This window comes from Haplochromis burtoni, unplaced genomic scaffold (genome assembly GCF_018398535.1).
Source record: "Haplochromis burtoni strain Fernald_Lab_line unplaced genomic scaffold, NCSU_Asbu1 Contig_217, whole genome shotgun sequence".
NCBI lineage: Eukaryota > Metazoa > Chordata > Actinopteri > Cichliformes > Cichlidae > Haplochromis > Haplochromis burtoni.
This window is the reverse complement of record NW_024582578.1, coordinates 290,037-316,993: the sequence shown is the minus strand read 5'-3', so window position 1 is coordinate 316,993 and position 26,957 is coordinate 290,037. Positions and strand designations below refer to the sequence as shown.

Below are 26,957 nucleotides of genomic sequence, written 5' to 3'. Positions count from 1 at the left end.
ATGTGACAGAAAGTCCCCATAAGTTAAATCTTTATCCTTTAAAGGTTTATGTGAAATAGTTACTATTATAGACCCAAGCAGCAACCTCCCAGCACTGAAGAACTGATTGAACACAACATCAAGAACTGCAGTTCCCGTAGTGGCCACTTGAGGTGCTACAAATGTTAATATGTATGTCTAAGCATATGTTGACTTCCTGCCTTGGCACTAAAACCTCTGTCCTGTTGTGCTGTGTGTTTTTTGTTAAAAACATGAAATAATCTTCGGGTAAAGCTAAAGGCTAGATTTGGTTGCGTGCTATAACTGCAGTATGTTTGAATTATACACTGGCTGGTTGTACCTTTGTTGCGCATCAAAAACTGTGTTGCCACACCCATTACTTTACTGCACTACCTCCCAACCTCAATTACAGCGATGATATTAAAAGAAAATCAAATACAGAATTGATTTGATTATGTTCAGTTCATTCTCTGAGAAAGAATCTAAGTCCAAGTGATGTCCTCTGAAGTGATGGAAACACGTGCGTGGATAATTGGCCATCAGAGTGAGTGTGTGTTGATGCGTGAGCTTCCTTGCATGGTTTCTAAAGGCCAGTGGTTTAGCTAATGAACCTCACAGACACACACACACACACACACACAAACACACATATACCGATAATGTCAGTGATTCTCCGTGTTTAGCTTCCATGCTAATGGTAACCTCTAATTGCCTAAGGGAGGTAAAGCAATGATGTTGTGTGTGTGTGTGTGAGCACGCGCTCACACATTAGATCATTAAAGTCAATCTGCGAAATGTGTATGCTGTATGCTCTTTTAATAAATAAAGTCAGTGTGTTTGTGTCTTTACAGTGATGAAGGTCACAGTTTATACTGTCTTTGTTTGTTCTCACTCACAGCTTCTCATCTCATGTTAGTTCAGTTCATATCTCTTCTTACTGTTTTGTCAAATCTCATTTGTGCAAATCCAATCCAATACTGTGTTGGTTAATCTCACAGTACTTTATGGCATCTCTTCAAATTCACCTGAAAGCCCATTAGTAGTGATAATCTCTTTAAAGGAGCTCACTGTAACTTCTAGAAAACCATCATTATTTAACTGCACCCATTATGCGACTTCCAGCCATCAATCTGTTGTTTGCATGAGCAAGAGTCAGATTAATGCTATGTTGGTCTGAATGTGCTGTCTATCATGTAAATTGTACAACAACTTAGAGAGCAGTGTATATACTATACAAAGGTCACATGGACATCAAGTTAGGGCTAGCTTTATAACTTGGCTATCTTGCATGTTAGCTAAACTAATTTATAAATGACCAGGGGGGGTTTGGATGAATTGGCACTTTCAGTTCCATGAGATAGCTTTCAGTTCATGCATATCAGCCAGAGACTGTGTAGATTACAGATGTTAAAACATGAAACAAACTAGGAAGTGTCCTAAATCTTTATTCATTTTACTGGCCAACAGGGGGCGACACCTGTGGTTGCAAGAAGACTTTCAGTTGTATAAAGGCAGTGGTTTATAGATGGAGCCAGTGGTTCAGTTGGCACAACAAAAGAAGAGTTATCCCTGCCTTGTACCAACAACTGGGAAAAATATATTTTATCATTTTTGCATACAGCTGTCGTGGAGTCTACTTTTAAACTAACAATAGTTAATACCTTTCCTTTTTGCTAAAGCATATAGTTAGGGCTGGACCAGGTGACCCTGAATCCTCCCTTAGTTATGCTGCAATAGATGTAGGCTGCCGGGGGATTCCCATGATGCATTGAGTTTTTCCTTTCCAGTCACCTTTCTCACTCACTATGTATTAATAGACCTCTCTGCATTGAATCATATCTGTTATTAACCTCTGTCTCTCTTCCACAGCATGTCTTTTATCCTGTCTTCCTTCTCTCACCCCAACCGGTCGCAGCAGATGGCCGCCCCTCCCTGAGCCTGGTTCTGCCGGAGGTTTCTTCCTGTTAAAAGGGAGTTTTTCCTTCCGACTGTCGCCAAAGTGCTTGCTCATAGGGGGTCATATGATTGTTGGGTTTTTCTCTGTATCTATGAAGCGCCTTGAGGCGACTTTTGTTGTGATTTGGCGCTATATAAATAAAATTGAATTGAATTGTATACTGAAAGCAGAATAGAGCCCCAGAGGCAAAGTGTTTGGCATGTAAATTTCTTTGGGACAAAAACACCTCTAGCTTTGAGTTGGTAGAGGACACTGTACCGAGACTAAAGCTCAAAGTTGTGCAAGCATCTACTGCAGTAGACTGACTGGAGAGTTTCTAAGCTGCCGCTGAAGACTCCCTGGTTTATAAACTCAGATCAGTTTCAGAGCCAGCTACATTTCTCTGCTCTGCTGTTTCCATCTTGCTATTTTTCCTTTACTTTCTGTTCTGCAATTTAATTTCTATCTGTTTTTCAGTTGGATGCTTGTGTTTGTTTTTCCTCCAGATATAATATTTAAAATCCTCTCAATGTTTTTGTTTTTATCTCATAGTCACAGATTTCAGCTTTACTTGCTGGATTCAGGCTGAAATTAAAATTAAAAACTTGGCTTTAATTTAACTTTTGTTCAGGTTCGGGGTTTTGGGTTTCGGATAAACTCGTCACATGGCGTCTCAGCAGGGTTTGTTTATGCAGACGAACAAGGAACGAAAGTACTTAAAGCTTTTAAAGAAGTGTAACATGAATATTGCATGACCAAAGCATGTTCCATTCAAAATGCAGAGGAGCATGTGACACAGCCCAACCTGGTGTCCCGGCCCCCGACAGATCCACCACACATCCTTTATTTCACACGAACAGGTCTGCAATCATCTCCTCTGTCACCTGACTCAGAATAGGGCTGAAAGGTAATACAAGAGAGACGGCTGAGAAGAGATGAAAAGATCCTCTAGCTTCAGCGTCAGAGATCAGAGTCTGTGGTGTTTTCTTTACCATTTAAAGTGACTACAATTTAATGTACGATAACAGTTAATGGTGTCATGACCAGGCTCCTAGGCCACTACGATAAACATGGAAAAGACACAGCAGTCGGCTGTAAACCAGAACATTTATACCAACAAAATTTGGAAAACTGCATAATTATGTCATGGTCTCTTGATTGTGGTCCCAGGGTTTTGAGTCACTTTTGGATTCCTGGTTTCTACTCCTCTTTTTTGGATTGTTGTTAGGCTGAGTTTGGATTTCCTGTTTTGATTTCTTTATTATTAATCTTTTCTTATGAGTTATGGATCCTTTGGTTAGGGTTTCTTGTGATAAGTACAGTTTCCTTGTGTCGTACTTCTTGCTAATTGTTCAGATTCCTGTAGTATTAGTATGCTGTGGTTGTTTTCTGTTCACCTTTAAAGATCAGCTCTCTGTCGTGGTTTCCTGTGACTGTCCACCTGAGTCTCGTTCTCTAATCAGCTCAGTTTTTATTTCAGACTTTGTGGGCTCCATGTCAGTGACATAGATTTAACAAGCCCTTCCTGCCTCTCTTATAGTGGAGAAGTTTTCCGTTTCATTTTCTAATAAAATATGGTCCTTTAAAAATATGTGTCATACTTTTAGTGTTTGTTTCATCAGCGAGAGGCTCTAATGGCGTCTGCTTCTCGTTAACACTGAGCTCTGCGGTAAGCTCCACCCAGCTGGCACCTCCAGGATGCCAAAACAAACCACAAACTCTCGGAAAAGCGCGCTGGAAATACATGTGACCGTGCTGTGACCTTCAGAGCCAGATGATTGGGTCCCACAGGGAGTCCATCTGTGCCCTGATTGGGCCGAGCTCTGATGTTACCGATTTCTTAAGTTGTTGATGTTTGAGCTTGAACAAGAGTGTGTGTGTGTGTGTGTGTGTGTGTGTGTGTGTGTGTGTGTGTGTGTGTGTGTGTGTGTGTGTGTGTGTGTGTGTGTGTGTGTGTTTTAGGAAAAAACTAAAATATTGAGATGACCTCAGCCTCCCGTGTGTATTTGTGAACATTCATTAATTAAGTGTGTGTGCATTTGTGTGTTATTGTGCACAACAAGAAAAAGTGAGGAGAACTTGAACACTGCGTGTCGGAGATACTTGGGCATGAGCATGATTCTGCAAGACAGGAAAAGTGTTTCGGTGCCGCCTGTTAACACAGTGGCTACAGAGAAATGCTAAACAACATAAAACAGCTGTACAGTGATGCACAGTTACTTCACACATGTGAGCAGTTGCTGTAAACAGATGTTAAACAGCCACGAAGAGACAGGCCTGAAGACCACAGAGCGATAACTAGACTACAAAATCACACGAAACTGCAGAGACACCAAACACTAGACTTATTATGACTCCTGCTGTTTATAGTTTTCTCAGTTTGCTGTCTGCTTCTTTAAATTGAGCTCTTTTAGTGTAAATTACCTCACTTTAAACATGCAAATACATCAACAATTAAGCTATTAAATTAATTTCATGGTGCGCCTCATTATGAAATAACTGACTAACTATTTCGAAGTGATGCTGTGTTTTTACTCTCCATGGTTTCATTAAATGGTAACCTTTACTGTTTGGACCCATTCTGCATTAATGACTGGGAGAGAGAGACACTTGCAGCAGTGCATGGAACTGAGCTTTTATGCCCTTATTATAGGGCAGTGAAGAGAATGAACAGCACTTGGATATGAAATCTTTCTTAAAGGAAAATATTTCTTTTCATGTACAAAAACCTGAATAATCATGCCCCACTGTTTCTCTTATTGTCTTGAAAGAGCACTTCCCTCTCAGGCTGCAGGCTCACTTGTGGTTTCTAGAGTTTGTGACGGTAGAATGGGAGGCAGAGCCTTCAGCTATCACACCTCCCAGTTGGGATTTAAGGGCTCAAACCTTGATTTTCACAACAGTTTACAGTTAGGACTGGATCTTATTTAAATTGCTATAAGCTCAGGCTGCTGGAGCCTGCCTATGATGTATGAGCACTTTTAACTTCCTCCTTCCACCATCCAAGTGTTTATATGCCACTGATGCACATCAATAAATAGTGTGTATTTTGTTCCTTTCTCTCTCCTTTTTCTCTTCACCCCAAATCGGTCCTGGCAGATGGCTGCTCCTCTCAGATCCTTCTTACCCCAGAAGTGCTTCTCTGTTTGGGTTTCTCTCTAAATTCATAAAGTCTTTACCTTAAAGTAACTTGAGCGTGTAGTGCAGCTTATATGGATGAATTCTTGACTTCATCACTCTTGATGAGTCATCTGATGCTTCGAAGCTGTGAGTTTCACATCAAGACTTAAACTGCTTTTCTGTGTTTTCAGGCTGACCAACAGTACGCCAGCAGTGTAGCAGACAACCTGAAGCGCCTGTAAGTCAACCTGCATGACAGGATGCTGTTACTACTGCAGCCAACATGAGTGTGTGTGTGTGTGTGTGTGTGTGTGTGTGTGTGTGTGTGTGTGTGGTCCCTTTTATGGACATTTTCAGCTCAGATAACAATACCACTGTTAAGTAGACTGGGACTGGAACTATTCCTACATGTATAAGACGACATCAGGCTGGATTTAAACGCCGCTTTCCTAATTTTCTGAAAATAAAATATAACAGATTGATATGCTGATTAATATTAATCTTCTGGATTAGTGTTTATTAGTGAAACACTACATATCATCATGAATATTTATATATTGAAATTCAAATATGTGAACTTATTGTATTGTGGGATCAAGTCACTGTTCACAGTGGACAAGTTACAGTTTGTATCAATAAATCTTTGTCGTGTGTGAATGAGTTGTTGCCTCATGACAGTAAATTATAGCGCACACAGCCCACAATCAGTCGTGTCAACAAGCTTGACTGCATTATTAAGTCAAAAACTGCAAACAAACAAACATATTGGAATGTGTTGACTTTGTATTTGTGGAGCACCTCCAAACTGCTGACCATGTCATGTTAGCTTGGCCTAGTGAACACAGAGCAACATGAATTTATATCCCATACGAACCTATTTGTGTCAGGCTTGGCCCCATAGCTGACTTCAGGGAATCTTGGTTTCTGTGTAGAGTTGTGAATGTGAACACCGAACAGCTTTATGTATGTGCATGTTTGTTTTATTCTTCTGTCCTTAGCTCGTGAGCAGGGGCAGGCAACTCCAGGCCTCAAGTGCTGGTGTCCTGCAGGTTTTAGATATCACCCTGGGTCAAATGATTAGTTCATTACCAGGACTCTGGAGAACTCCAAGACATGTTGAGGAGGTAGTTTAGCAATTTGAATCAGCCGTGTTGGATCAAGGGCACATGTAAAACTTGCAGGACGCTGACTCTTGAGGCCTGGAGTTGCCTACTGCTGTCATAGAGGGAGCTCATGGCTTGGTGTGAACATTGATCGTTTGTTTCTCAGTTTTCCAGCAGAGATTCAGTCGGGTCTGTTGGAGGTCATCTCTCCGTCGGTCCACTTCTACCCCGACTTCTCCCGACTCCGAGAGTCCTTCGGAGACCCAAAGGAGAGAGTCAGGTCAGCAAACGTGTGTGTGTGTGTGTGTATATATCTTTGTACATGTTTAGACATCTTTGTGAGGACAGAAAATTGGCCTGCTACAATACTTGTGGGGACCAACAGCCCTTATGGGAACAAAATACCCGTCCACACGAGTTTGAAGCCATTTTTGAGGCTCAGAATGTGGTTTTAGTGTCAGGGTTTCAAATAGGTTATGGTTAGGTTTAGGGTAAGGGTTAGGCATTAATTTTTTATGGTTAGGGTTAGGGTAAGCGACTAGGGAAAGCATTGTTTCAAATAGATGTCCTCACTAAGATATGAAAACGAATGTGTGTGTGTGCACGTGTTCCACAACTTTCTTTAAGTAGATGTGGACTCTTCAAAACCAGACATACTTAGAGCATCTGGATCAGGTCATATAAATAACGCTGTTTCTGGATTTCATTAATAGAGGCATGTTATATAAATGGATACAGCACTCAGTAAATCCTGAATAGAAATCAGTTTGGAGAATTCTCATCTACCAAAGACTGTAGAGATTCTGCTTCTAAAAAAATCTGTCCTCGGGTCTCAGCAATGTCCTCACACAAGGGTCCCCACAAAGATAGGTGTGCAAGTCCACACAGTCAACTTTACAGTCCAATCAGGTGTGCGTTTGTATGTGATTTATGAGCTCCAGCAATGAGAGAAAGCTGTTACTGGTGGGTGTCTCTAATCATTTGTATTTATGCATGCATGTCAGTCAGTGTGTGTGTGTGTGTGTGCATGTGTTTAACATCTCCCCAGGCATCTGTCAGCCTGTCGTGGCTAATTCATGAGTCTCTGAGCAACCTAACCAGACACACACACACATACTGAACACACACACACACTTAAGTTGGTCCTCTCGCCTTCCTGTCTCCTTGAGAGAGCCATCTTAAAAGGAAACACACACACAGCTCGAAGTGACATCGTTTTATTTAATGAACTGCTGCTCCGCCCCTTGGCCCCGTTCCTGTGGTAACACTGGACAGGGAGGGAGGTAGAAAAGATGATTGGAAGGGAGAAGGAAAAAAAAAGAAACACCTCATCCTCTTCTTCACTGTCTGTGTGCTGATGAGCTATTTTCATTCACCGCCTCTGAAGAAACTGAAATCTGAAGCTTGTGGAGTCGTTTTCTCTGTGACACACGCTCTGGAGTGAGTTGGTGTGAAAACGGCGGCAACGGGTAGCTGACTGTAACATCTCTGCAGAGGAAGACGAAGAAACAGCGTTCTTCTTCCCTTTTGGGACTCATCTCAGAGAGAGACCAGGAGATCTTCTGATTTTGTGATTTCGTTCTGTCTGCAGACATCATCTTCAGTTCTTTCCTAGAAAATATCTGCTTCCAGAGACGCGATGCAGAAGGAAAATCTGTCAGACAGAACCTGGGCTGCAAGTCTTAACTGATGAGAAGAGCTGAGACCTGGGCTGAGTGATGCACTTGTTCTTCAAACAACAGGAACGAGTTGATTTAGTTTGCCAGCTGTTGGAGCTCAGAGAGATAGACTGCTGTCATTTTCATCAAACATGGAGTCACAACACCTGAAATCCAAACACACAAACACAAAAACAGGTTTTTAGATTCAGTAACGACGAGATGAAATAAGAGTTCTGTAGTGGTGGTGCGAGTTAAAGACCAAATATGTGAAACAAATATTACAAAACTCTTAAGTTAAATTCATATTCATATAATCTATAATCAGAACTACGGCTTCAGTAATGTATATGTCAGCTGGTGATGATTTTAGGTACTAAACGTCTGCTGGGAAGGTTTATCTATATTAGGACAGCGACTTATACTAGTAGAATGAAAAGTAATAAATACTACAAGTACATTTAAACTGTGCTTTAGTAAAGTTAGACTGTGTTATATTACACCACTGGTCGTCTTCATGCCACCTGTTGTTTCCTTTCTAGGCATCCTCCTGCATGGCTAGCATCCAGATTTGGGCCTTCATGTTTTGCATCTAGTTTTGTTTTTTGCAAATTAATTTTTTTCTTTCAGTCACTGGTTAAGTTTAGGTACCAAAAACTTAACTTAACATATTACAAATCACAAGGATGGGTTTACATTTTGTTAGCTTTAGCTACGAAAACCTGTTTTGTGTGGTTTGAGTTCTTGGTTTCAGGTGTTTGAAATTAGTTTGTTCACCTGTGCACCACTAGAGAAGTGTACAGATTTACCACATCAGCCCAGCCTCTACCCTAAAGCATCATGGGAGCAATTAGTTCGCAAAGTGAAACGTTCCTGCAAACAGAAGATAATACATCAGCTGTGATGGATTTGTGTCCACGCTCTTCAGAGTTTAAGTGAGACGAACGGCTGTCAGGAAGGGACTACATCAGTCTGAAAACTTAATGATTCGGAGAAAATGGACTTTAATATGCAGAACTTGTCTGCTCCTTAAACACTTCAGAGTCTGAGTGAGCAAAAGACGAACACGTCTGCGCTGACTCTTCCTTTTTAACGCAGTTTGCATGCGAGCATATTGCCGCCGTAATTTGGTTCCCGCCGAAGGCCCGATGCTCTCGGTGTGAGAGGAAGATGGTGACGCGAGTCAGGCGGCCACCCTCGCGAGCTAACCGCTGTTCATTCAGTTCATCTCCCAGAACACTCCACCTGTGGGCTCACAATAAAGGCACCTTTATTTGATCATATTTATGGTTCCATTTAGACGCACACAGGAGCTTTTAAGGTTAAGAGGCCTGTTTTAATTCAGAAAAACTCTGATTACATCCAATCAATGCAACAGTGAAAATACTTTGTACAGTATGAAGCTGATGGGTCTGTTTTTGTGGTGCTTTCATGGTTGTTTTATGTTGTTTCCATGTCTTCTGTGCTTCTTTCATGGTTCTTTGTTGTTGTTTGTTTTTGTGGATATTTTGTGTATTTTTTGGTCTTTCTGTGTGTCTTTGTAGTGATTTTGTTTCTCTTTATCACTGCTTTAGTTTTTTGTGGGCTTTTGATGCTATTAAAACTTGTTTTTTCGCCCTTTGTATATCTTTTGAGTTTTGGACTGTGGGTTTATAATGTTGGTGTTTAGTTTCTTTTTGGATTTTTCTGCTGTTTTAATAGTTGAAGTTGTGACTCTGGTAACGTTATTGTTGTTCTTAAGATGACTTCTAGTCTATGATATAATTTTCTTTAATTTTACTGTCATTAGTCTCCACAGTCTTTCTCAGTTTTCCCTTCCCTTCTGTTTTGTCCATCTTTGTTTCGTTCCCCAGTTTAGCTCCTTGTGTGTATTTGTGGACTTGTATTCAGTATCCTGGTTGCTGGGTGTTTTTCTTTGGTCATAAAAATGTGTTTATCTTCATGTCAGCTGCCTCATTGTCCTGCATTCGGGTCTTCTTCACGTCACCACTCCTGACACTTTGTGCTTGTCATGGGATGATTGACTTTCATGAAGAAGGAAACAAAAACTGCATTGTCTTGTCCACTTATGTTCTTCAAATGAAGGACAATCATTCATGCATTCGATAAGAAACCATTTATTAATAGAAAGCAGCGGATAAATGCTGTTGTTTCCCTTGCTTCGTGAAAAAAAGAACACCTGGAAGTTTTGTTTTTACTTCTGAACTTCTCAAACATCCACGATTATAAACGAGGATGCAGAACGAGAAGAACAAAAATCACAGCAGAGGTGGCAAAAACACTCACGATGATCACTTAAGTCGAAGCAGCAATAAATGTGTTAAAAATGCTCCAGTTAAAGTTAAAGCACTGATTTAACTTCTTTACTCAAGTAAAAGTGAAGAAGAGTTAACAGGGATTCAGCAGGTGTGGGAACCTTAAGGTTGGTATTAGCGGTGCCGCGTGGGAAAAGGAATCGCTTATAAATCAGTGACAATCGTTTCAACTATGAGCTCCATTTTCTTTGTGATCAGGCTTTGACCAGCTGAGCTGTGCTGCTCGTGTTTGTGGATTTAAACAATTGAATTCAACAAGATATGAGACGATGTTACACGAGCTATCGTGGCTGACTGGCAGAGTATCTGTATCATCTCCTTCAATTCAAGCAGATGTTGTGACATCACTCTGACCATGAACACCACAGCTGCTCAGCACGAGTCTGGCATCGTGCATGACTGCACACTTCTGTTTGGAAAGTGTAAGGAAGAGAAAGTCCAGATCTTTGTGTTGAAATGCAGCAGTTACCAATAAAGTTCAAATACATAAATAAACATGACCACAGGTCAGGTTTAAGGAAATCCTTTAGAGCAGCAGTGGGGAACTCCAGGCCTCGAGGGCCGGTGTCCTGCAGGTTTTAGATCTCACTCTGGGTCAACACACCTGAATCAAATGAGTAGTTCATTTCCAGGCCTCTGGAGAACTTGAGGACATGCTGAGGTAATTTAGCCATTTAAATCAGCTGTGTTGGATCAAGGACACATCTAAAACCTGCAGGACTCCGGCCCTCGAGGCCTGGAGTTCTCCATCCCTGCTTTAGAGGAGTTGACATGGTCATGATGCTGATTCAAGAACACAGCACAAACTTCAGTTTTTCTTACTCATATAAGAACTTGTTGAAGCTTGTTGGAGCTCTGAGACTGCTGGCCTCTAGTGTGTAAACTGATAACAATAATAATATAATAACCTGAGCTGTAATATTGTTACATTCTCACAGGAGAATTTATAGTAAAGAGTAAACATGATTAACGCTTAGCTGTAAATATGTGATCATAAGTGATTATAGCTGCAATAAGGCGTCATTAAGTTTGTTTTTTTAGTTTTTAATTTGTCTGTCGTGTTTGTTTTAGAATAATCTCAGTGACGTGAGCTTCTACGGTTTGACCTTTAAAGGATGTTAAGCATGAATGACGTCTCTGCTCAGAAGCTGTGTGTTTGGCCTTTTTGACTGAACGCAGCGTGGAAGCACTGTGAAAGTGCAGTGATGCCTCTTTGGTCACGCTGCTGCTGTTTTTGTGAAAGAAGCTGCCAGAGAATCGTTTCTGTTTTATCTGGAAACACTCGAGTCTTTGCGTGTAGAACCAGCTGACTCTCCCTGTCGCCTTAAATCGCCTCGCCGATCGCCGCGAGGGAGTGCGAGACAAGAAAGCCTCTGTGTTAACTTTACTGTTTTGCTATAAAAGCCTCTTTTTCCCGGGATTGTTTCTTAGACCTCGGTGGGATTATAAAAAGTCTATTGACTCCCAACAGTAAAAATAAGCCTTTAAAGTGCCGCGTGAGGAGATGAGCGTAGATCGTTTTTTTATGGCGCAATAAAGAGACAATGGAGGCGTGGATGGGTTTTCTTAACTGAAGGAGTGGCACCTCATGTGTTTATCACATGCTGCACAAACCCCTTCAACAAAGTGCATCTTTTAATGCTTTGTTTTTTATTTTGACCCTGAGATGTGTGGGATGTTTTTCTGGCACTATGATCATGTGCTCCTGCTCACTGCACAAAGCTGCAGACCTCCACTGGTCAGTGTGGATGGACACATGAGGAGCTTTTATGCTTCTGGACAAATCTGGCCTCGTTTGTTTGCACCATCCTTCTGCTTTTATATGTTTAATGACACAAAAAAGTTAAACGCACTAACATAAAACCTCACTTCTGTTTTACCCTCAAGCATCAAACTATATCACTGAAAGAACGAAAACAACATGTTAAAATGTCCAAATCTGAATAGAGACTTGCTGTAATGCATGTTTGGAGACGGCCAAAAGGACAGAAGGCCGAGCTGGAGAGTTTTGTTGGGAGGGACAGCTCAGGATGGAAGTTTGCATGTGTGCAGAGGAGGAATGGTGTTAAAGATGGAGCTGCGAGGCAGAAGGAAGAGCTCAGAGAAGATTTGTGGATGTGGTGAAACAGGACATGCAAAGGGTTGGCGTGACAGAGGAGCATGCTGGGATGATCTACTGTGGTGACCCCTAAAGGGAGAAGTTAGAAGAAGAAGAAAACAAGTCCTTTGGTTTGATTTCTAACCTTTGCCTCTGAGGCTCAGAAAAAGGTGATTAGAGAGACATAACAGTAACTAGTAAGTTGTTACTGTTGGAGCATTTTTAATGACATCATCACTGAGCTCTGATTAGCAGGTGTCTGTATCTGTGTGATGGTCACACGGTCTGTGGATGCAGACTGATCACTCCGCCCTGTTCTGATGAAGTGTCAACATATAAACCGTTACCAGTGTATAAGTTATGAATCAGATTTTAGTGACTTCCCTGTTAAAATAAAGAATTCATTATCGATTTCTCTTTTTTCCTGAGAACTTATCGAGCATTAAACAGACGGCGGTAAACTCGCATGCAGCAGCAGGAACCCTCTGAGCTCTGACACCTCAAACAGCTGAGTGCTCGCTCTGTAAATATCGAGCTGTGTGTTTAGCAAACCTCGTCTGTGAACACACCGATTCAGTTCACCGCTGATTGCTTTGTTCTGTTTCTGCGAGCGCCTGAAGCTCGCGGCGCGCTCTCTTTCCCACCTCGCGGGCCGAAGGCGTCGATGGAAACCTGCAGAGCTACAACCTTGATCGTGCTGGATGTGCTTCCTCTGTGTGTGTCAGAGACAGTTGTTACCTGTTTAGTGTGTGTGAGCAGCGTGAACACACAAACATTCAGTGTTTATTATTCCACAAACAGGCATTTTACAGGTGAACAGACGATGAGATCAGCTCCACGATTAAGGGAACAGTTCCCCCCCCCTCCGGTCATTCATTCATTTATTTTCATTCTTTCATTTTTTTTGCCTCTTTGTCTTATTTTTCTCTATTTTGTAGCTTTTTTGTGTATTTGTGGTTGTTTTGTGGACCTTTGTGGTTCTCGTTGGATAATTGACTTTCATGAAGAAACAAATACACGCTGCCTTGTCTTTGCCACTTATAAGATCACACGTACTTGAGAAGGAGAGGTTCACTCCAAAATCACATCTACATATTTTGCCTCTGGGCTGCAGCGTTGTTTATCCAACACAGTCGTGTTTGACTTGCTTAGCTTTGCCAAACTGACTTTCCTTAACTACAGTGAAAGTAAATGGCGCTTGTATCCGTAGAAGAGCCCAAAGAATACACTTGAAAAACATGTGGTTACTCGAGAACATCCACAAGGCTGTGAGCAGTCTCAAACAGAAACAGACTGATCTGTGTGTGTAACCCTCCACCTCTGCTCAGCGATGGAGATGTCCTGCTTTACTCTCTGAGGGGAGGCGTGGTACATGTGGACAGGTGATGTGCAGTCTTTCTAATGTCCAGCAGGGGGGCGACTCCTCTGGTCAGTATTCCTTTTGGTCTCAGTCGCTGATTTTAGGGGAGAAAGGATGAAACAGCAGAGTGTGATTTAGGGTGGAGCTACAAGTCGCTTACACTCGTTTCGACCGTAACATCCAACTTTAAAACACCAGCATAGCAACAGCTCCATAGCAACCCATTAACCAATGGATGATGTCACAATGGCGTGTGTGCATGTGCAGTAACTGTGTGTGTGTGTCTCAGAAGAAGAGGTGCAGGTATACTTGCATTAACACATTAACTCCTCCCCCTCTTCTTCAGGTGGAGGACGAAGCAGAACCTGGACTACTGCTTCTTGATGATGTACGCTCAGTCTAAAGGAACCTACTACGTCCAGGTAAAGAGAAACAGAAGAAGAAGAAGCTCGGCGAGCAGCCGCTGGTCTTTCTCTCTGTCTGTGGTTATTTTTAAGCATTTCGGTCATTTCATGTGTTTGTGCCAAAATCCTGGGGGTGGGGCCAAAGATAAATGAATGAACCTGACAGTTGAGATAAATTGTTCATTCCGCTTCACGTCAGAGTGAACGCTGCGTGTTTATCGGTGGATTTTCTGGTAAATGATTCGTTGCTGTGTGGTGAATAAAAATTATGCTCACTGCTGGATCTTTCCTTTAAAACTAGTCTGCTTTTCCAAAAGCAGGATTAAGGAGAAGGGGGCGTGCTCAGAAATGATCAGGATCATGTAAGTGTAAATTCAGATGACACGTCCTCGTGTGTTTGCAGAGCTCCTGGGAGGACTTTGATCTCCTTTTTGCTTTTTCACATCTCTAATCATTTGCATATTTTCACTCTTTACTCCGTATTTTGGTCTTTAGGTTTAATTTTTCGTTAGATTTTGGTTGATTTGGCGTCTGTGGCTGTGATGTCTGGTTTGGAGACGGAGGCCGAGGTCACATTTTCACAGGAGTGAGCATCGTGGAGGGGAACAGAAACGTGTCCATCACAGGGACGGCTCAGAGTCAGAGAGGTTGAGATTGTTTGCACATGTGCAGAGGAGGGAGGATGGGTCTACTGGAGAAAGGAGAAAAAGAGGAAAAGCTCAGAGGAGATTCATGGATGCAGTGAAGGAGGACATGCAGAGGGGGATGCTGGGATGGGAGGAGATGCAGATGACCCGCTATGGCGCCCCCTAAAGGGAGCAGCTGGAAGAAGAGTCTGTGGTCATTTCAGGTTGCATCTTTTTGTCTGTTTTAGTTCGTTTTTCGTCGTCTGGTCACATTTGGGTCAGGCTGTCGTTTCACTTGGTGGTGATTTTTGGACACGTGTTCCTCAGGTTTATCGTCTTTGTCCTTTTTTTGTCACATTTTGTTTGTTTTTGTGTATTTGGGTCATTTCAGGTCTCATTTTTTTAGTCCAGTTGTATCGCTGTGGGATTGTTTTGTGCCTCATCTTGGTCATTTGTGTTCCTTCGTACCCTTTTGAAACACATTGTGGTTACTTTCTGTTTGATGTTTCTGATTCAGGTCAGATTTTGGTCAGGCTGTGTCTCTTTGTAGGCGTTTGACGGACGTCACGTTTTGGTTGTTTTTCGAGTCTCGGAGTAAATCGGGTGTGGACGGTTAATTTCCCGAGGGGTCACATGAGGACATGGGACTGTTATAGAGGGTCACGGCAATAAGCCTGTAAGATAAGATTAATAATGAGCAGAACTGAGTTAAGGTTCTTGGTGCGGCCCTTCGCATCAGTCTCAGCTCCTCGTGCGGCCCCTCATGCAGCCCCTTGGGAACGTTAACGTGACCTCACGTGAGCTCTCAGCAAACAGTCGTCTCTCCACAGAAACAAAACGAGTCGCGCTCTGAATGCGATGAAGTTTTAAGATAAAAGGTCTCTGTGATGTAATCCTGCTGGTGTCTGAAGATGATGATGAAACTGTTGCATTGTGGGTAGACTAATGGACGCGTCACTGTGGCGCTGTCACAGAGCCTTTGTTCCCTTTAAAGATGAAAAGAAGAAGGACTCGTCCCTCGTCCTCCTCCTCGACATGTGGGACAGAAAGGCGTTTATCTGAATAAACAGGAAATGAGAGGAAGTGATCTTTAGCTCACCTGCTTCCTCGCGACCTGCATACAACCCGGCGTCCTCCAGAGGTCTTAAAAACACCTCATAAACATATATGAAATTAAACAGCCTGACCCGACCGGCTTCACACTGAAGCCGGTGTTGCATTCAGGTGCGTCTCACCAGCTCATGAATTAAAAGCGTCCCGTGTCACGTCCTGCTTCTGATATTTTCTCTCATGCTAATAAAAATTAAATGAAACCTAAAAGCGCAGGCTTCATGTCTTTGGCTCTGCCGTCCGCTTCGTTACGCTCGCTAACCTTTAATTATCTGAGCTCGTTGATGATAAAGCTGCTGATGCGGAGCAGCAGAGGAGAAGTGCAGCGTTTAAAAGCACACCAAACTATCCTACATTTCCCGGCCCTTTAATCTCCTTGTCCTTCTTCTTTTCCCTTCTTTTTGTTCTTCTCTTTCATTTCTTATTCATAATGGTTCCTCCCTGGATTCTTCTTCTTCTTCCTTCTCCTCCTTACTTCTTTTTCCTCTTTCTGTTCTTCTTCTTCACGGCTTCTTCTGTTTTGATCTTTTGTTCTGTTCAGAGCATCAGATCACACTTTCAGAAGCTCTGTTTGACTTTTTGGCTCTCGGGGCTTTTATTTTGAATGTGGATCATATTCTCTCAGTCACTTCTCACTTCCTGCCCTCCTCATCCTCACCTGACGAGGCTTGCTTGTGATCGTGGTGAATTTATTGAGTGTTTTGAGTGTTAGTTTAAAATAATCGGTGTAAAAACTAAAGAAAAATGCACACTTTTTACTGCTTAAAGGTGACGTCTGTGAAATACTGTTGAAATGTTGTTTATTCAAAGCCTGATTGTTCCTGAATGTGGCTGAATTATAAAACCAGCCTACTTCGGCGTTCGAAGGTCAACCAAAGAGCAACTGAACGAAAATACAGAAAGTGACGACCAATAGATGTGAAACCGTCACAAAGACGAATAAATTCCACTGAAATGATGAAAGATGACATTTTCCTCAAAGACAGGTGATGTCAGAGGTCGAGGCCGGCGGGAGGTGTTTGTGACAAGCAAATAAAATCTGCATTTTCCAGCATTTTCGGACAGAATGGCGAGCAGGAAGCTCTGCAGATGGATGTGGCGCTCTGTGCGCTGGGCTGTTGTGAGCCGCAGACTTGAACGCTGGTCTGCCTGCCGGAGCTGAGCCCGGTTATTTTTCTGGCTACTTTCCTGTGATGGAGCAGTCTCGCCGACATCATCTCAGCTGGGGGCGGCGGAGCTTCGGCTGCTCCCACACGAAGCTTTCTGACAGGAACACGGAGCCGACACGCTGTTTTGACACCTAAATTCTCTCTGAACTTTGCAGAGTTTTCGCTGTCTGCACGGAGCAGCGGTGAGGCGAGGGGGTGGAGGAGGTAATTACTCTGTCGACTCCCCCGGGGACGAAACGGGAAGATGTGTGTCAGGAGGCTGGCGTTTATGGAGCGTCTTCTTCTGGTTTGAGATCAGGAGCAGAAATGTTGAGTCTGGCTTCTCTGCTGAAGTCTTACTGATTCCGTCGCTGAGACGAGGCGAGAGGCGGAAACCCTGTTAAAGTTTGCATGTGCATTGCTTTCTTAGTAACAATAAAAACTCTGAGTTTTTATTGACATTTTTCTCACAGTCTGATGGTTTTTGGAGCCACCGTTTGTCTTTTACCGGTTTATGATTGCATCTTTGAACTGTGACTGACTTTTAATGCTACAAACCTCCAGAGAGTTCCTCTGGCTCTGTGCTCCGTGATGTCCTGAACAGGTTTATGGATGTTTATCTGTGTTATAAGTAATAAAAAAGCAAGATCCAGACTTCTTGCGAAAATGTCTGATTGGAGGGTTTTAAATGATCTGCCTCTTGCTTCCACCTCACCTCTCCCTCTGTTCCCCTCTTGCTTCTTCACATTCAGCACATTTATTTTGATCTTCATCTGAGGAGTTCATTGAGGCGGTTTTTCATTTTGGCATTTTGTGCGTGTTAACGTTAAGCAGGCTTTTGTTTTTTGTTTTGGAGGGCACACGCACACACACAGTTAAAGGAGGAAACTAAACTGTGTCTTTCTCTCTATCTCTCTCTCTCTGTTGCAGTTAGAGGACGATATAGTCGCTCGCCCAAACTTCTTCACCACCATGAAGAACTTTGCGCTGCAGCAGCCGTCGGAGGACTGGATGATCCTGGAGTTCTCTCAGCTCGGCTTCATCGGTGAGTTGCAGCGCTCGGCTCCATCAAGGGTGGAGGAGACACCCCCCCTCCCCAGATGGCAGAGGAGCAGAGAGGAGGGTCTGTTGTTCATTCAGTGGTCATCTCTGAGAACTTCCCGGTGTTGTCTCCTTTAGCTTCTGAAGGGACAGCAAACAGGTGAACAAACACCTGAAACACAGCCTGCAGTTACAAACGCACGGTCAGCACAGCGCACAAAGTGTGTCGCTGCCAAACGCCTTCGACAGCCAAGCTTTCTGTGAGTTAGCTGGCTTGATAAAACGTACGACCTCAGTCAGAGCTGGTGGGTGGTGATCCTCTCGCTCTGCCAGGCTTCAGTCACACAGGCTCAGCGACTGGTTGGCAGACACAGGGGAACCACTAGAGCGATGTACCCTGGCTGTTATCTGGATCAGGTTATCGTTGCGTTACTTTATGTAAATACATACATTTTTTCATGACCCCCAAGGTTTTTATTTTTATCGCAAAGCACTTTGACTTTTACATGTGCTGTATAAATAAATGACACTTACCTACTAGGGGAAAAAGGTCTGTTCTCCAACCGGTTGGGGAGTGGTTGGTGGAGGTTGCTCTGTGCTGCCTACTCCAGTCAGAGACATTATCAAAGGAACTGTTCATAAAGATTTATAAGTAGCGTAAAAATCAGCAATAGAGCACTGATGAAGTAGTGTCTAATCCTCTGCTTTCACTGGTTAATGCGCTTCTTGTTTTAGTCAGTTTTCCGTTTGTGACATGATGTCTGTACATTGGAGCGCTGAGACATCGCAGGCTAGTTCAGGTCTGCCTGTCCCCATAAACAGTCGACAGACATGAGTGCTGCGTTAATCAGTGATGTAGAACAAAGTGCTGCATGAGTCTATGGTTAAAATGTGATTGTAGGCTCAAGTGCTTTGAGTGGTCAGTAAGATTAGAAAAACACCATAAATGCAAATGCATTACATCTTTAAAAAGGCTCTCAGCCTTCCACTTACTCTCGTTTCTTTAATATTTTAAACTTATAAGTTGTAATTAGCACTGATGGATGCTTTTTATTTTCAATAATCGTAGTTTCTCATCCTGGGCTGACATGCCGGGCTCTCCTCGTCCTCGTCCTCCGCCTTCGTCCTTCTTTTTCTTTTGCCATTTTTCTGTTTCAGCTCTGATGCCAGGCCTTTTCTTTGTTTTGAGTCATAGTCTCGAGGGAAATGCATTCACCACCTCGCTGCCCAAACCTCCGTTTTTTTCCATAAGCCGTGTCACTCTAAATAAAAAGCCGTGCCTTCTGTTTCTCTGTCGTCAGCCAGGTTTGCTTCAGTTGCAAAATCCTCTTTCGCTTCTCTCTCAGGCCAGATTCACACGTAGGTGTTACGGGCCTGATGTTGCGGGGGTGTCTTTGCTTACACGTCATCATATTTAGGTTTAATTAGCCATTAGCGTGATCCAGACTAGCTGACTGCTAAACTTTATTCCTGTACCCAAGAACAAGAACTAGCTCATTCTCTCAGGACATCCACCCCTGAGAGGATGAGAATATCGTGACTTGAGTTTGATTTGAACAGCGCTTGCATTTTAAAAGTTAAACTTTTCTCAGCTTTTTAAATGGAGGAAAGCACAGCGACGGTTCTGCAGTTCAGCACAGCAGCATGTGACATCACCATGATCAAAACAGCTGGCTGGAAAACTCTGGGGCATGAAGAACAGACGCTCTGATGACGGACAAGAGGAGACGGCGACTATATAAACATAAGCAAGAGGAAGTGGAAACAGCTGAGAGAACAAAACTCAGCTGAACTAAATCAAAGAAAAAGACACAGGGGAGGACAAGTGAAAGCAGAGTACAAGGAACAACTGACTTTCAAAATAAAGCAGGAAGAAAGATAACCAAATGGGGAAAACACATGAATGGACTTAATACTGGAGGAATGACACAGTAGGATGAAGCACTGAGTGTGAAACAGACGGCTCGGTGGCCAGAATCAGCCCATCAAAGAGTCTTAATTCGGCCGACTGGACAGCTGTGGAAAAAGTGAAGGAGGGATTAGATTTTTACAGCGTCTCATACTATACTGGCATTTTCATCGCCATTCAGACACCACCAAAGTAAAGAAGTAACAGATTTCTGCTACAGTTGATTAGTTACCTCAGGGATTAAATGTGTAATTAAACGTTTTTAGATTGAGAGAACGACTTTGACTCATCTGGCCCATTTAAGCTCAAAGTGGGCAGTATGTGGCCCACAAAGTAAAACAAGTCTGACACTCTGGTCCCCGGGGCCGGTGTCCCTGCAGGTTTTAGATCTCACCCTGGGTCAACACACCTGAATCACATGATTAGTCATTACCAGGCCTCTGGAAAACTTCAAGACATGTTGAGAAGGTAATTTATCCATTTAAATCAGCTGTGATGGATCAAGGACACATCTAAAACCTGCAGGACACCAGCCCTCGTGGACTGGGATTGGGGACCCCTGCTCTAAAGCAACCAGGAACTAGGAACAGACTAAATACACTAAAGAACAGGCCAGAAAGATGCAAAGCTCACAAATACGACCCAGGACACGACAGCTGAGTCCGCGGTAACGGGAAACGCTTGTGCCGGTTGTCCTGCTGAGCTTGCTGAGAACATGAATGCCAGAATATCACTGCAGATTTTTTGCAGTCTCATCTCAACTTTTTCCCACCAGATCGGGATGATGTCAGCGAAGAGCGATGACATCGTGCCGTGTCATCGTGCGATGACATCGTGGAGAAAGACTTTATCAAGATATAAAAGTGATGGAAAACTGATATCAGGGAAAACTGAATCTGAGCTTGAAGAGTGGCTACTGTTGGGTTTTGAAAAGAGACACGGATGTGAGCAACGCTGACCTCGTTTTATTTTTGTCTGAATTTACAGAGATTTGCTTTAAGTCTCTCCTGATTTCTTTTCAGAGCAAACATTTTAAATTATTTTGGCAGGAAAAGTTAAAATTCCAGTCAGTGTAAACATCAGTGATCTGTAGCTCAAAACCATGACGTGGAAGCTTAAGTCATATCTGTGTAAACCGATAAAGAGCCAGTCTGAAGTTTCCAGCAATAAACAATAAATATTTAGCTTTGGTTTTTGCAGACCAGTGTAATTAATACTGATTCATACATATTCACACATATATAAGAACAAAAGTTGCCAGAGAGCACATTTCAGGGATTGAGTGGCCAGACAATGGAGGCCGGACATTTCCACACCTTCTAAGCTTCACGACTGAGGCGATGATGGAAGCAGTGAGGTTCGCTGCCTCTGACAGGATGTGAAGTTTCCATCTGACTCATGAATTAAATCCAGCAGATTAATTGAGGCATCAGCCTGCATCTGATCTGCCTTCTAATTATTCTGTCAGGTCTAATCAATGAATTCTTCCTGGATCCAATCAGCTGTCGGCGGCACGTGGAACACCGGCGTTATTCGCCTGGAACCAGAGTCAGGATTTATCCTCAGAACTGTTTCCAGCGCTGACAGATAAGCCGATGTAACAGAACCTGAAATCGCGAGATCAGAGGTTTCGTCACGTTAACACGCTCTGTAATTAAATCCTGAAGCTGCTACCTACTAATCGTGTATTTGTGCTGAAAGTTCAGACCTTCAGTGCCCAAAAAGTAAACTCTCCTTCCTAACCACAGCCGCCGTTAATTTGCTTCGACTGATGGTTGATCAGGACTGAAACAACTGCTGAGAATAATCCATGTGTGATTTAATGTGATAAATTCCCACGGCCCTCGCAGCTCAAAGAGCACGGAAAACCTGAAAGTAAATTTATATTATTAAAAACAATTAACACAAAGAAAAAACACCTAGAAATAAGGACTTCCATGGAGATTTATATCAAAAGACCTGACACATAAATTAATTTCAAGAAAATCAAACCCAAGCTCAGTCTTTCCAAACCAACATAAATACATAAAAATACAGCAGAGGTGGACTGAGGTAGAAGGTCGATCCATAATTATCTTAATCCAGATCCAAAATCATCATAACTCACTGAATTTTTACCAGGTTTTCTGAGTCGGGTGTTTTCAAATGCTGCACATTAAAATAGGAATAAACAACATGCTCACCACATGTGGACAGTATTTTGACAGTTATAATGTTAAATTGAATATTACAGTTCTAAATCCTGAGCAAGATGGTGACAAACGCATGTTTGACCAGTCAAAAACATTACAAAGCAAAGCGTCGTGAAGATGCCAGTGTCAGGCAGATGCTGCGGACAGTGACCCAGAAAAATGAAACCAGTCCTCAACTGGTTGGCAAGTGGTTGCCGGGTGAAACTGGTCGCAGAGTGTGCTACACTGAAAACATCCTTTTGATTACTTTGGTCATTAGCAGATTCCCACAGGGAAGACCAGCTTGTCTGAAAACACGCTGAGCGGTAGTGAAACCTTCAAAGTAAAAGCATAATTTTTACATTGAAGACAAAGGGTTGCCTTTTCAGGCATCACATGTTTCACCGCAGCCCAGCGAGTATCTGGTGAATGTTTGCAGATGGCCACCTTTCCTGACTCACTGAAAAGGGAGTTTTCCTTACCACTGTCACCAAGTGCTTGCTCATAGGGGTTTATGTCATTGTTGGGGTCTTCTCTGTATTATTATATGGGCTTTATCTTACAGTATAAAGCACCTTGAGGTAGGGCTGTTCATATAACGATGTATATCGGATGACAATATAAAAACGTCTATCGTTTCCTATTATGCTATCGTTTGTTTCGTGGTGTCATAAAATAAACTGTTTACAGCAATATTTTTCATCGTTTTGATGGTCACTGTAGTGGCTATATTAATTAAAGTTCTCTCTTTCTCTTATATTTAATATAACCACACTATGGGCGGACAAGTGCCTGTTTTTAAGTGTTTTTGTTAGCAACGATAAAACGGTAAAACCATCGCGCGGCTCCGCTGTCCGCTTGTTTGTTTTCCACGTAAACCTTTCACAATAAAGCTCAAGATCCTGTTGAGACTTTTCAAAATAAACTGAATCACATGAAAGAGTATGCAGAGAGTTTACGGATGAGAAGCAAAAAACGAGCCGTCAGGTGCTAAAAAATAAACCTTTAGACTCAAACTTTAAGAGAAAATGGTGGCCGTTATAACTTAAGTCTAAAAATGTATAGTTTCATGCATCAGTTAAAACACTCGAATCCAGGAAAAGGACGCCCAGCTGGAAAAACTAAACACAAGTGGAGCTGCCTGAGATTCACAGAATTTACAGAAAATGTTACATTTTTGTGATTTATATCGTTGTCAGGACGATAAATGTCTTATATCGGGATATGAGATTTTTGTCATATTGCACAGCCCTACCTTGAGGTGACTGTTGTTGTCGTTGTCAGTGTCTTCCATACAAACACACTCCAAACCACTTTGCAACCAGTTTCTCAGAGTCCATGATAACAACCTGTAGCAGCCACTCATCAACGAGTTGGAGAATGCTCATTTTTCCCTAGCAACCACAGGTTACCACGGGTCACGGGCCCATCTTCAGGCCTGCGTGACTGATTTCGTAGCAGCTCCCAGCAAACACTCACAACAGTTCAGGGAAGACAATTTTTTCTTTAATAGCTGATGGTTGTCAGGCAGTTACCACATGGTCTCTGAGGACTGTGTGACTGAGGACTTAATTACAGACACTGTGGGTAAATTTTTCCTACATTACGTCTATGTACAGGGACCAGCATAAAAAATTTCTCCTGATGTTTCTGTTTCTGCTGCAGTCCTTTTTTCTGGTTCGGATGCAGACGTCTTCATTCTCAGTGGAGAGGAAGACATTATGTTCATGAACAGCTCCACGTGAAGTGTTTGGGTATTGCTGAATGTGACTTTACAGAAACTGCTTGTTGACCACAGCTGGCTCTATGTCAGATTCTTTCTTTTGACTTAGGTATCTAATAAAAAATATCAGCAACATCACACAGCTGCACAAAACTTTTATTCCCATCTCGCATTTTTGCAGCTGCATCCTCATTGTTGCATCATTGTTCTTCTATTGGCCCCGAGTATTTATGATGCTGTGCAGCGTTTGGTTCTGTTTTGACTTCATGTGACAGAAGGTTATCAGCAAGAGTGAAAGGGCAGGTTTACAAGATGGTAATGAGACCTGCTCTGATGGATGTTTTGGAGATGATGGAGGCTGGGCTGGAGATGTTAACATGCTCACTGGGAGTGAGCAGGATGGACAGGATTAGAAATGTGTCCATAAGAGGGACAGCTCAGGAAGAGTGGATATACTGGAGCTGCCTGGCAGGAAGAAAAGAGGAAGACCTCAGAGAAGATTCATGGATGCAATGAAGGAGGATGTGTGAAAGAGGAGGATGCTGGGATAGGAGGAGGTGGAGACAGATCATCCACTGTGGTGAAACCTGAAAGGAGCAGCTGAAAGAAGAAGAAGAGGAAGAGTTCTGCTTTTGGGTCCTCTCCACATTAAGCTTGAAACATTGACAGATTCCTTCATGAGTCCAGTTAAGAAATGCTGATGCGCAGTGAAAGTGGATTTGTACACGTGTCGGCGAGTCTGAACGTTTCTCAGGAAGCGCGATACAGCTCGGTACAAAAAGCTGGCAGGCTTTGCTGAAGCCTTCAAAGTGAGCCGTATTGTTTTGATGTGTTAAATCCTCTCGCTCTTACTGTCCCCCATTTTAATACAAAGCCTCGGGACTAAATTGCTTCGCAGGATCTCTGGAGGAACGTCAGTATTTATCCAGACAGATCCATCTCCACGGAGACACTCTGCAGTCATCGGAACGCCGCCTCCCTCGCCGCCTCGTCTCCGCTTCAGGCGCAGCTTCTCCATCAAAAGAAATTAAACATTTTTACTTGTGAATTATTGATCGTGCTAACTGCAGAGCAGAAAACAATCAATTATCATTATGTGTGTTATGAAACCCAGAGGGACGCAGGAAACAATCCAAACGGATTTATGTTCTTGGCTCAACAGGAGCGTCAAAGTTTTCTGATGAAAATCTCTTTAACGCTGTTATTTAAGAGTGGAGCGTGCTGTAGGTGAGGGTACACTCACGTCGCTGTGTGTCTGCGCTGCACGGGGACATCATTAAGCGAAATCCTCAGATGTAATCCTGCTGCTGCGGGAGGCTGATGAAACTGTTGCTTTGTGGGTTGTGTGACAGTGAAGTTAATGAAGGGGTGAGAGTCGCTCTGTGCCTTCATCACACGGCCTTTGTTCTCTTTAAAGAGGAAAAACTGTGTTGGGCAACAGAAGGTGATGAAGAGCATCCAGCTCAGGGACACGCTCGCATCAGCCTCTGATAATAATGGAAATAATGAAGGTGATTAACACATTAAACCAAACAAGTGCAATAATTATTTAAAATTAAAACACGATGCGGTTCAGAAGTGTCTGCATGATTTTTGGCTCCGTGTGCCACTACATTTAGTTTGAAATTGTTATTTATTTATTTATGTATTTATTTATAATGTATGAATAACAGAGAATAAGCTGATATGATGTGCTTTCATTATTTCGGCAGGTGTCTGTGGGCGTTCGGTAAAAGCACATCAACACAATGCGCTCACTAAACTTCTTGGCTGTGAAAGTAAAAAAAGTTTCTATTCAAATTTAATTTATGCCTCAGGTCTTAAAAAGACATCATCAGAGTTTGGAGGATTTTGAATATTTTAAAGCTTTTAGAAGCCCAAACTTTTCATGTAGCATCTGCCACAGGAACACCAAGACGGACCGTTTCTTTGAAATATTTTCTCACGTCATAACAGATTTTAATCATGTGCTCAACAATTGGATCTCCGGACAGGGTTTACAGTTTTTGTCATACTTGCTTTGCTTAAATTCTTTCCTCATATCCACAAAAACAATTATTGTCTGATTAGTTACGGCCGATGTGATGAGCTCTTTTAGGGTTCAAAGATAAAATAAATTTAAAAAATTGAAATGATTATTTCTTCTATAAAGGTAAAAAAGAATATCCAAAGTAACACCTTGCTAAAGTATGAATTAACTATGATTAAACACAGTTTCACTGCCGTTCCCAGGCCAGATCACTGCTGGATCACAAAATCGCTTAAGTAGAAACTGTGTGACAAAGTAAAGCAGACTAAGAGATCTCAAAAAGCAGCACATCATGCCACACTCTAAAGAAACAGCTGAGAAACAAAGTCTCTGACATCTATCAGTCTGGAAAGGGTTACAGAGCCATTTCTAATGCTTTGGGTTTCCAGTGATCTACAGCGAGAGACATTATCCACACATGGAGAAAACCTGGAACGCGATGAAGCTTCCCAGGAGCAGGCGGTCTTATTCCAACTATTTCAAGAGTGCTCGACTCATCCAGGAGGTCAGAGAAGAACCCAGAACAACACTGAAGCACTGCAGGCCTCACTCGGCTCAGATAAGGTCAGAGGTCATGACTCCACCATGAGAAAGAGACGAAAATGGCCTCCATGGGAGAGTCCAAGGAACAAAATCACTGCTGAGCAAGAAGATCACGAAGGCTCGTTTCACATCTGCCAAAAACATCTGGATGATCGCCGAGACTTCTGGGAAGATATTCTGTGGATTGACGAGACTGATGAGACCTGGAAGGTTTGAGTCCCGTTACATCTGCATCAAACTAACAGCATTGCATAGAAAGATGACGGCGACAGTCAGACATGGTGGTGGTAGTGTGATGGTCTGGGCTGCTCTGCCGCTTCAGGACGACGTAAATTCTGTCACAAATCTGAATAAATGCCAGTAACCATTACACCAAACCAAGCTATCATTACCGTAAACTTCCCATGAAATTAGCCTGTTTATTTCTATGGGGACTTGCTCATGCTGCTGCTTCCTCTAGTGGACGTTAGAGGTACTGCAGTCACTAACCAGCAACATCCAGCACTGAGAGCTGAGGCTACTATCTGCCAGTGTTTTGAAAAAACAAAACAGGAAATAGTTTGGTGTTAGATTTGTTTGGAAATCTTGAGATTGATGTCGGTGTTTTAACAGCATGCCGCTGTGTGTTGAGATGCTCCAGAATAAATCAAAGCAGAAGAAGAA

At 42.7% G+C, this 26,957-nt stretch overlaps 1 protein-coding gene across 2 annotated transcripts in view; it reads left to right on the top strand.

Annotated features, from left to right (window-relative positions):
• mgat4b (alpha-1,3-mannosyl-glycoprotein 4-beta-N-acetylglucosaminyltransferase B) overlaps positions 1 to 26,957 on the top strand; it is a 113,378-nt gene that overhangs the window by 60,501 nt on the left and 25,920 nt on the right. For both annotated transcript variants that reach the window (XM_042226540.1, XM_005937050.3), the window contains 4 exons: positions 5,248 to 5,294; positions 6,326 to 6,439; positions 13,937 to 14,012; positions 17,809 to 17,923. In XM_042226540.1, coding sequence (XP_042082474.1) covers positions 5,248 to 5,294; positions 6,326 to 6,439; positions 13,937 to 14,012; positions 17,809 to 17,923 — 352 coding nt within the window. The remainder of the gene's footprint in view (positions 1 to 5,247; positions 5,295 to 6,325; positions 6,440 to 13,936; positions 14,013 to 17,808; positions 17,924 to 26,957) is intronic.